Source organism: Panthera uncia, chromosome E1, assembly GCF_023721935.1.
Source record: "Panthera uncia isolate 11264 chromosome E1, Puncia_PCG_1.0, whole genome shotgun sequence".
Lineage (NCBI taxonomy): Eukaryota > Metazoa > Chordata > Mammalia > Carnivora > Felidae > Panthera > Panthera uncia.
Window position 1 is genome coordinate 46,189,127 of NC_064814.1, and position 10,834 is coordinate 46,199,960.

At 54.6% G+C, this 10,834-nt stretch overlaps 1 protein-coding gene across 4 annotated transcripts in view; it reads right to left on the reverse strand.

The window, feature by feature from the left end:
- The window catches only part of ATP2A3 (ATPase sarcoplasmic/endoplasmic reticulum Ca2+ transporting 3), a 36,644-nt gene extending 27,107 nt beyond the window's left edge, over positions 1–9,537 (reverse strand). For all 4 annotated transcript variants that reach the window (XM_049636833.1, XM_049636832.1, XM_049636836.1 and 1 more), the window contains exon 1: positions 9,236–9,537. In XM_049636833.1, the coding sequence (XP_049492790.1) occupies positions 9,236–9,353 (118 nt within the window). In that variant the 5' untranslated portion in view covers positions 9,354–9,537. The remainder of the gene's footprint in view (positions 1–9,235) is intronic.
- Between the last annotated feature and the right edge of the window lie 1,297 nt (positions 9,538–10,834).

The window sequence follows — 10,834 nt, forward strand, 5'->3', positions numbered from 1 at the left end:
GCGGGGTAGGGGGTTCAGGGGGGGCCGCCCCCGGTCCCCCCCCCCCCCCCCAAACCCTCCACTCTGGGCAAACTCCATGAAGATCCATCCCACACGCCTGGTCTGTGACCCATAGAACAGTTTGAGGAGTGATGTTCCCAAACACCACCAGGACCTGCTGTCACTTTACAAGCTCTATTTTTATCTCCTCCATTTCCTGAAGGACCTTTTATTCCAGGGGAGCCGGCTGCCTCAATACCTGGAGTCTTTGAATCTTCCCAACAGCCTAAAGGGAGACAGGGCAGGAATGCTCACCCTGTTCCGCAGGTACAAGAACTGAGATCCAGAGTGGAAAAGCGGCTTGAACAAGGTCACAGAGCAAGTAGGTAAGTCTAGGGGAAGGGACAGGAGCTGGGACTCAAAGGGTGGAGTCCAATGGGCTTCTCCCTCCAAGGGCTGAAGCCAGGCTCTGTTGAGGCCTGAGGCTCCTCCCAGACTGAGCCTCCCTGAGCCCTGCTACTCATTGGCCTGTCTCTGGACTAGCAGCGCTGGCATCACCTGGGAGCTTGTCAACAACGCGGACTCTGAGGCTCTAACCTAGGCTGGCTCTCCCTTCCTCTTCTTCCTTCTTGGCACAGGTCCTTGTATCTGTCCACCTGTTTTGAGCTCGAATACCCGCAACCATTCTCCCTGTGGGAGGCCTCTCCCCAGACCACCTGTTCGGAGGATCTGGGGCATCCGGCAGCTGAACCATGGAGAGTATCAAGCAGCCCACTGGGATGCAGAAATCCAGGAGGGAAACACATAACCTAAAAATACATTTTCTGGTCCTATTTTAGGCAACGGCTGACATTTTCCGTGGAAAATATAATCTCCAGTGTCCTGCGTTGAGATTAAAATCAAACAGACTTTTTCCTTCTGATCTATTTAGCTGAAGTGAACAGGAAAGGCAGGGGGAGGGCCAGGCCTAGTTTTCTGGGCCAGTTCTCCAATCCAGCGGGGTCCTTTAGAGGTCATGTCTGCCATGCCCCAGCCTTGGCACAGAATATTTCCAACCTCATGGCACACCTCAGCCTGCTTCAGCTGTGCTCTACTCAGGAGACTCCCGAACCCCCTGCCTCTGTGGGGATGTTCAGGGTTCCTGACCAATGGGAGCTTATCCATAAGTCTCACTGAATCCCTCCTGCTGTCTCCCTAACCCCTCCCTCTGTCAGGCATGTAGCCCTTAGGCCACCATACTCCTTACGGCATTTTTTCTGGGCAGGGTCAAGGCCTGGGGTTGGGAAGCATTGTCACGGGGCACACGTACCAGCTCGAATTCCCCCCAAGCTGCCCTCTGCCTGCCTCAGTCACCTGTCAAGTTCTCCCCTTCTGCTCTCTGACCCAACATCCGACTGAGGATCCACTCTTTGGTGGCCGTTTGTTCTCCAAATGCTTCTGATTGTCCCCACCTTGCGGGCACATAGTATGACTGCACTTTCTGGCCCTTGTGCAAGTTACAAAAAGAAGGATGCATGTTAGTTCTGGGCGGGGGCATTAAATTGGTGGCAGGAGACTCTCTATTTAGAAGGGTACTGTGTAGTGGAACTTTCTGTGATGATGGAAGCGTCCTCTAGCTGCACTGTCCCATACAGTAGCCACTAACCACATGTAGCTATTGAGCATTGGGAATGTGGCTAGTGTGGCTGAGTAGGTGAATTTTAAATTTCACTTAATTTTCATTCATTTACATTTAAACAGCCAAACAAGGCTAGTGGCTATAGCATTGGACAGTGAAGATCCGGAGCTCTTTGTCCTTCTGCTACAACAACCAGCAACCCGTGAGACGTGTCTGCTCTGTGAATCAGAATCACAGAGTACAGGAGACACAAAGCCCCCAGACGACCTGCCACTGACATACAGATCTACAGCGTGAGCAAGAAATGACCTGTACTGTTTTCAGCCACTGAGATATGGGGTTTGTTACTGCAGCATATCCTAGCTGATCCTGACTGATACCCCCTTCTCCCCAGACCTGGCCTCTACCACAAGGTTCCCCTTCTAACCTACCCACTGCCCTTGGGGGAGGCTCAGCCAGCCACGAGGTCACAGAAGATGCCCTGCCCGTCCCTGTACATGCAGTGCACATGCTTCTAGTTTTGCCTGAGCAGCTGGCTCCCTGTGGGATCCTGAGCCTCTTTGGAAGATGGGGTATCCACTCCCACCCTGAAGGGCTGCTGTCATTAACATTAGTAAGAACCACATTTACTGAGCACCTATTATGTACCAAGCAGTGCGCCAAGTGCTTTATGGGGTGGGTACTATATGCTGAGCATATAAGAAGGTACTCAACAGCAGAATAATTAGAGCAGAATTATTAGTCTTGGGCGTGCCAAATGCCATGCATTCTCTTGGGCATTAACTCTCTTGTGATGCTCAAACAACCTGAGAAGGAAGATACCATTATTATTCCCCTTTTACAGAGTAAATAACTGAAGCACGGAGAGGTTGAATGACTACTTTATGGTCATACAGCTGCGAAGTGGCAGCTTTAAACTTGGGTAGTCCAGGGGCGCCTGGGGGGCTCAGTCAGTTAAGCATCCGACTTGGGCTCAGGTCATGATCTCGCGGTCCATGAGTTCGAGCCCCACATCAGGCTCTGTGCTGACAGCTCAGAGCCTGGTGCCTGCTTCAGGTTCTGTGTCTCCCTCTCTCTCTGCCCCTCCCCTGCTCACGCTCTGTCTCTCTCTCTCAAAAATAAATAAGCAAAAGAATTTTAAACTCGGGTAGTCTGGCTCTTGACCACCTGCTCAGCACCTCCTGTGCTGACTCCTAAGCTGCTCTGCCTTCCCATCCCTGTTGCACTGCCTTCACTAGCCAAAGTCACCTGAAAAAACTTGGCATCCTATGTTCTGATTGTTAGGCTTGGTGCCCTGATTCCATCGGCTAGCTCACCCCTTCGTCGTGATCCCAGAGCCACTAGCCAAAATCGTCCCTGCCCACAAAGGCTCTGCTGTCCTCACAGGTGGTGTTTTGACGGTTACTAGGCTCCGTCTGCTCAGGCCTGGTCTACTTCAAATTCTAATCCTGCCAAGACCCCAGACAACCCTGGGGCTGTCCCTTCATGTGACCGGGTCCTAGGGCCACGGAGGGAACCCAGGGGCTAGGAAAGCACTGTCCCAGCCTCTCCCCAGGCATCTCTGGAAGATGCTGGTTCCCCCTTGCTATCCTCAGGCTGCATGTGGAGGGGGTGGTGCGCTGAGCCCTCAACAGTGTCAGATGCTCCATTTGTTAAATGGGGAGAATGCCCCAGCCCTGCCCACCTCTTGGTGCCATTCAGCAGGCTGCAGCCAAAGACAGTAACAGGAAGTGCTATTCCCTTCCGCATCCCAGCTGGGCCAGCCCGGTGGCATGCAGTCCCCCATTATTCTTCTGAAATAGTGTACGTGGTGGACTCTCCCAGCCAACCCCTTCCCTAGGTCACTACTGTCAGTGAGCTGGCCCACGCCCCCAGATGCCCAAGGTGGGGCTGGCCTGAAGGGGCCTGGAAGTTAGCCTGTGGGCCCTGGAGGACAAAAGGGAGTATATGATCAGAGAAGCTTCATGGCTTGGGGCAAGGAGTCTGGTCCAGAGGGCTAAGTTCAAGTCATGCTCTATCTCTTGATAGTTCTTTGGCTATGGACAAGTCAATTAACCCCCTCTGTGCCTCAGTTTCCCCATCTGCAAAATGGGGATGATAGTAACCACTTCTGAAGTCACTGTGAAGATTAAACAACACGCACGGCACATGGTAAATGCTCAGTAAATATTAGCTATAATATTGGTTATTAAAACGTAAGCTCCATGCCAGTAGTAATTTGTCAAGTGCAGTGTCCTCAGCACCTAGAGCAGTGCTTGGCACATAGAAGGTGCTCGATAAAGATTTGGAAATGAGTGAATGACCCTGCCTCTGTCCTGCTCACAGACCAATAGTGGCTCCCCTTGGCCTGAGGAATAAAGACTGACCTTAGCATGGCCTTCAGGGCCTTCCTGGATCTGCCCCAAGCTGACCTTTCAGAACCTCCTATATCCTGGACATCTGCCAGCCAAGTGAGATGCCTTAGAATTGCCACTACCTTCCCTGGTTTTGCTAAAGCTTCTTCCCCTCCAAAGTTTTGCTTGGGCCATTCTTTCTGTGCAGAGTACCTTTCCGCAGCTCCTCATCTAAACCCCAGCCTTCCAGGAAGCCTTCTTGGAAAAGCCCGTCCACCCATCCCTCCGCTCTTCTCTTACTAGTCATCAGTATTGCGGTCACCCCCACCTGATGGGAGCCCTTCCAGGGCGGGGAGGGAATGAGTCACCCCTGGGTCCATAAAGAGCCTCACAGAATTGTTTACTCAGTCGCCCCATTGTTCAGGTCAAGGCCCTGGGCCCACAGCCTGGAGCCCAGGAGAAGTGGGGTATACGGCCAAGGCTACCCCAGGCTGCATGCATCACCTGCTCCCCTGATCTTCCCTCTTGACTCCTTTTTCTCATCTCAAAACATTGGAAACTGGTATTTCAACTTCTAAATTGTTGATTCCAGCCTGGAGAGGCAAGAGCTCACCAAGGTCTTCCTCAAAAGTAAGTTTACAGGGCAATTAAGTTATCACTTGCAGAATCAGGGAGACGCCTTCACTGGGCAGACCGCACCCAGTTCACCTGGCCCTGTCCGGGTCTCTAGGACCTATCTAGAGTGGACAACATGGTCCTGCTCTCCAGGGGGCCTTGGGAAGCAGCTCCCCAAATGCAGAGGCCTACAGACTACCTGGCTGATCTGGCAGTAGAAAACCCTGGCAAAGGGTCTGCTTAACATCTATATGCCAGCATGGTGTGGACAGACTCGGTCCTGCCTCAGGGAGCTCCTGGTGTGAGGGGATGCTGTTCCTGGGGTGGGGGCGGGGGAGTGCCAAGGCTGCCCAAGAGGGCCAGTGGGCATGAAATCTAGGGTGGACCTAAGAGACCTGGAACTTCCCATGCCTGTAGGGAAACCACACTTTCCTCAGATCCAAGAATCGTTTCATATCCTGCAAGGCCTTCAGGGGAATCTCAGGATCCCACGTCTGCACTGAAGAGGGCACTGAGGCCAAGGAAGGACAAGTCTTCCTGAGGCCACCCAGCAAGGTGGACCACTCAGACCTCACCCCCTCCTCCTGCCTGGCCCCACACCCCTTGGCCAAGTTTCCTACGGCCACACACATGGGTTTCCTGAGTTCCAGCAGCCAACTGGGGCCCGGGCTGAAGGCAGGAGATAAGGTCACAGCCCAGACACGACTGGCAATAATCTAAATCTAGCCACCCCTCCCACCTGCAGCTCTGGGGCCGTTGTATCCAGTGTACAGATGGAAGGCTCCAGTTCCTGTTAGAGCCCTTTCCCTAGCTCCCTTGAACAGGAACCACCCCAGACCTTCTGGGATCTTGCCTGACTTCCAAATCACTGGGCTCTCCAGGGCCCTCAGGTGTTGGCCTGCTTGGTAGGACATGCCCAACACAGTCCTGCCTCTTGCCTTGGCTCACATCCAGCAAAGGTGATGGGCAGCCCATTCACGGACACAAGAAAATCAAATGGCTCCAAAATACATGGAAAAATGCCCAACATGACTGGTAACCAGAGAAATGCAAAGTAAAACTATGAGAGGACACTTTTCCATCAGATTGGCACAGATCAAAATGTCTGGTGATGCATGGCAATGGTGCAGGGGTGACGAAACAGGCAGGTCAACAGGTGCAACTTTATGGAGAACAATTCAGCAATAGCTGTCAAAATGTAAAGTACACATGCTGTTTTGCCCAGCAACTCCACTTCTAGGAATTTATCCTTTGGCAATATTGACAAGTGTGTGAAGTGATGTGGGGACAAGAATATGCCTTGTGACATGTGACAGGAGAGGCTATGAACAATCTGAGTGCCCTCCAAAAGCCAGGTGAAGAAATACCAGAAGAGCCACATGAAACCCTGCATAGCTACTAGGAAGCCCCAGGATGCTCCACAAAGCACCATCTCCAAGAGTGATTATCACGTGGAAAGCAGGGGCAGAACAGCACTCACGATCCACTGCCTTTCGTGTGAAAAAGTTCATAAGGATCCAAAGGAGTATGTACACAGCATACCTTGGGAAGGAGACACAAGACCCTAGGAATACTGGGTGGCTGGACAGGTCTGGGGAGACTTTACTGTACCTTTTAACCCTTTGAATGTTGTACTGTGTGTACATTTTTATTCAAAAAATAAACTGAAAGGATGTAGAAAGCCCCCCAAAGAAATGGAGTCCTGGGCACCTCTGGGACCTGCTGGGAAGGGCACACTCTCGAGAGGTGCTGGGCCAGGGGCCTCCTGTGCACTCCCCTGTTGGGGTTTCAGAGGACACATCTGTTCACTGGGGTTGGGAGAGGCTGTGTTCTGTGTGTATGGGGCATTCCCAGCTGGCAGACTCACAGCACTGCTGAGGCCCCATCCCCCAGCTCTGAGGAGGGAGGAGTTAGAGAAGGTAGGAGGACAGGATCCCCAGCCCCTGCTTTCCAGCCTCCCTTCCTCTCTCTACCAGCAGAATTTGCAAACTTCAGGACTTAAGCAAATGACTTCCTTGTGGTTTCCAGCACTAACGACCTTGCAGGTGCACAGACTCCTGGGGCAGGGGAAGTCACTTGTCCCTGGGGTGTTCCCCTCCACCTGTAGGTCTAGCCCACCCCACCACCCAGCTGGCCCAGATCCTGGCCCAGACTCTTCTGCTACCAGGAGGGATGGCTTGGTGCACACAAACACTCGCAAGCAACTCCAAGACGTGGATCCTATTATGGCCTCACGAAGAAACCAAGGCACAGAGAGGAAAAGTGGCTTATCCAGGATTGCACAGCTGTGAATGGGGCAGAGCTAAGGTTCAAAATTCTGTCAGCCCAATCCCAGACACGAGTAGACACCACTCCAGGTTACCCAAGAGGGAAAGACCCCCCCCAGTGCCCACAGAGACTGCAGAACACAGATGACTCCTCCTCAGCTGGGGCTGGTTGGAGAGAGCATGATGCGGGAAGGGGCAGCTGGCTCCCCTCTCCTAACCTGAGGACTTCCAGAGTCCCGGAATGCTTTCTGAAGAAGAAGCCAATCAGTGATCTGAGGGATCTCTAGGGCCCTATGAGGGCTGGGGGCATTGCTGGGAGAGCTCCTGCCTAATAGACCCACCTCCTAGCACAGCCACCATCAGGGGCCCAAGGCCTGTAGAACCAGTGACTCCCTTCTACAGACAGAAAAAGGGAGGCTAGAGAGGGACCGGCTCCACCAAATATTATCTGACCTTGGGCAAGTTGTCTAACCTTCTGGTGACTCAGTTACCTCCTCTGCAAAATGGGAATGACAACAGCTGTTTTCACAGAATTGTTTTGGGGAAGAAATAAGAGATGAAAAGTGCTAATAGTGCCTGGCACATAGTAGGTGCTCAGTGAACATTACCTTTTATTATTACCACTATCAAAGCACAAGGGAACCAGGGACCCCATCAGTGCCCCCCCCCCCAACTTTTCCTACTTACCACCCCCCAAAAGCACATCCACCTCTTTGTGGACCTACACACCACATCAACATCCTTATCTATCACTTCACACAGATGCTTAGTGGACTGGTCACCCCCAAAGCCCCTCACTAAACAAAATAATATGGGGGAGAACTAAGGCTCCCTCCTTCTTAAGCAGCCTCTCCTCTCCTGGATCAATGAACACATGGGAGCCAGAAAGAAGAGGGATGTAGGCTAGGGTCACACAGGGCTTCTGGAGGCAGAACCAAGGGCTAGGTCTCCAGTTTTCCTTGGGAATCAGGACTCCCAAGCTGGAGGCCACAGGGCACAAAAGAGGCTGTGAAACCCCAGACCTGCTGCCCTGACCCCCATCCCCACCCCCACCCTAGGGTTGGGGGAAAAGTCCTGCTGCCCTGTCCTCTTGCAGCAATGACACCCTCCCTGCCAAGTCACTAATGGAGGATATTAAATAATATTTATCTCCCTAGTTCCTCCCACAGCTCAACTAAATATAGCAACTAATTTTTTTGGAAAAGGATTTCTGCTCCAGAAAGATAATATTTATATAAGAGGTGGTTTTCATAAGCCAATACAAAACCCAAAGCTCCCTTTCTGACAGCTCTTTGTAATTTTCAAGCCATCCCTGAGCAGTAAGACACTCAGGCCAGAGCACCTTCCCCTCTGGCTGGCCGGGATCCCTGAAAGGGTGAGGCCCCAAGTCCTAAAACAAAGTGGGTCCAGGTTGCACTTGGGGGGGGTGGGGGGTGGGGGTATATTTCCATCTGGATCCCCAAAATTGTGCACAGTACCCTGGGGGTGAATGAAGAGGGTGGCAAGTCCTGACTGGAAGTGACTTGGGGAGGGGACCCCTCCATCTTCCACCTGTGTGCCTGGGCCACATCTGGGTAGTACCTGGTATTTGTGCCTTTTGGCAGATGGAGAATCCCAAACTCCTTAGAAGATAAGAAGAAATGATACCACTTCCACCCAAACAGCAACAGCATAAACGCTCCCTCCCTGCCCAGCTGCAGTCAGGTGCTGCTCCCGGTCACAGTCACGGTCACGCAGGAGGGAAAGGCCTATCCTGGCAACTCCCTGAGCGAGGCCTTGAATCTGCCACCCCCAGGGAGGTAGGTCTCCCGCCTAAGCAGTTCAAAGCCCCCACCGACTCCCTCCCGCCAGCCACATCCGCCTTGGGTTGCAGAAAGAGGAAGACCTGAAGGTGGGGGGTGGGGGCACCAAGGCTGCCAGCTGACAAATTGCACCTTCTGGGTGTTTATTGAGCCCTCAGGGGAGACCCTCTGGGCCAGCTGGGAGGCTGGGTCTTAGAGTCCCTGTTGGTCCCTGGTCAGCTGAGGTCGGCGAATGCCTTTGCACAATGGGGGCAGGTTGCAGTGCAGGACCGGAACCCAGCGCTGACCGCGGATGGGGGTGGATTAAAGCTTGCGGGAGTGGATGGGGTGGGGAGTGGATGTGGAAAGCCTGTAAGGTCCGGACAGATCCCTGGGCCTGGGGAAGGGGAGCCAGGGGTCAGGTCTCTAAACCCGGAACCCGCCCTGCACCCCCATGCGAAGGTGGCCGCGCAGCCCGTCCGAGTGCCCCAAGAGCATCTGCAGAAGTTTCTGGAGCCCTCGCTTCCGGCCCGCCTGCGGTAACCGAGGGTTGGAACCGGAGAGGTCCGCTCCCCTTTGCGGCTCAGGGGAGTAAACTGAAACTGCGGGTCCCCGCTTCCCTGGCCAGGCCGACGCTCTCACCGTTGGGGCCGTAGCGCTCTCGCGCGCTAGTCACCTGCTCTGGCCTCAGGCCGCCCTCGACCGTCACCGAGAAGCGGCGCAGCACGTCGGCTGCCGAGAGCAGGTGCGCCGCCTCCATGCCGCCCGCCTCGTTTTCTGCGCGGTCTGCACCGTCCAGTCCGCCGCCTCTTCGCGGGGCTACTGCGCTGGGCGCCGGGAGCTCCCGCCCAGGAGAGCGGCGCGCTAGGTCATGTCCGCGCCGGGACCTTTCCCGACGGCAGTGGCTGCAGCGGCGGCGGAGGCCCGCGCCAGGATGCAGCGCCCCGGGCTCCCTCCCCGGGGCGGGGCGGCGTGGAGCCCGCCCCCGCACTCACACCCCTTCCGGCAGCCCTAGGAGCCCGCTGCCTCTCCGCCCCGCCCCCGCAGCGCCCCGGGGCGCAGAGGCTGGGCCGCCAGCCCATTCTGCGGAAGGGGGAACTGAGGCCTCCTGCGGGGAGCGCGCCTAGCGTGTCCGGGAGGGGCCGCAGCCCCTGTCCTCAGGGCTCTGGGCGCCACCAAAGGCCGAGAGCTGCGGCGGGCTGCGGAGCACGATTCTCAGGGCTGTCCTCTTTTGAGCCTTCCTGGGTCCTGGGGGGTTGCACAACCGAGGTGTGCATAGAATGGCTTCCTATCCCCGAACTTGAATATGCAAAGGAGGACCTTGGGTCTAGAGAGAACCCAAAAGCCTGTGAATAAGCGCAACTACTGCGGAGATTACTTGATGTTTTCTTCTTTTGATGTCTGTGCTTTCTTTATCTCTTCCAAATGGTCAGCGATGCATGGTTATTCCTCATACAACCGAACCTCTAACAATGAACCAGTGTATGAGAAAGAAAATCAGTCTCATTACCTTAGACTCACAGTCTTACCCCAGCAGGAAATGTATCTGCCAAGGTGGGGGTGGGGCTCCCTAGAGGCCTGAGGGGCTGGGGTAGAGGCCTCTGGCCAGGGTCCCAGGGAGAGTGACCCTGAGTCAGGGACGGGGAGGGACCTAGGAACCCCACTCCAGCGCTCCCTGAGTTCCAGCCTCTCTAAGGGGTGCCAAGAGAAGGAGTTGCAGGTCAGGGAATCGAGCTGTGGGAAGGCAGAAACCACTCACCCCATCAAAAGAAGGAGCAGAGAGCAGTCTACTCCAGGCACCCCCTTCAGCTTAAGAGCCATCCAGTCTCATCCATCTGCCCTCTTACGCCCCACCCCCTCCCAAGCTGGCCTCTGCTGTCTTCAGCCTCTGGGATCCACCTTGGCTGCACAAGGTCATAGATTCCAGATTGAGCCCACCCAGCCGGCTGTTCAAACCCTAAACCCTACAGTGAGTTCCTGTGCAGCCAGAAAGCCTTTCCAGATACTGCAACTGCACACACAAGCCCAAGTTTTCAGCCTGGCCCTGGTTGCTGACCCCTATCCGACCGTGTGTACCCCCCAGCTCCTGATCTCTCCCTGCCAGGATAGAATGTGGTCCTCCTCCTCTGTCTGATCTTCACTATGCCTCCTTAAGCATTGAGACACTCAGTGAGTGTATGCTTTATCTGCACTTGGACAAACAGCTGGTGGCCAAAGTGACATGGTCACAGGCATGCTGTC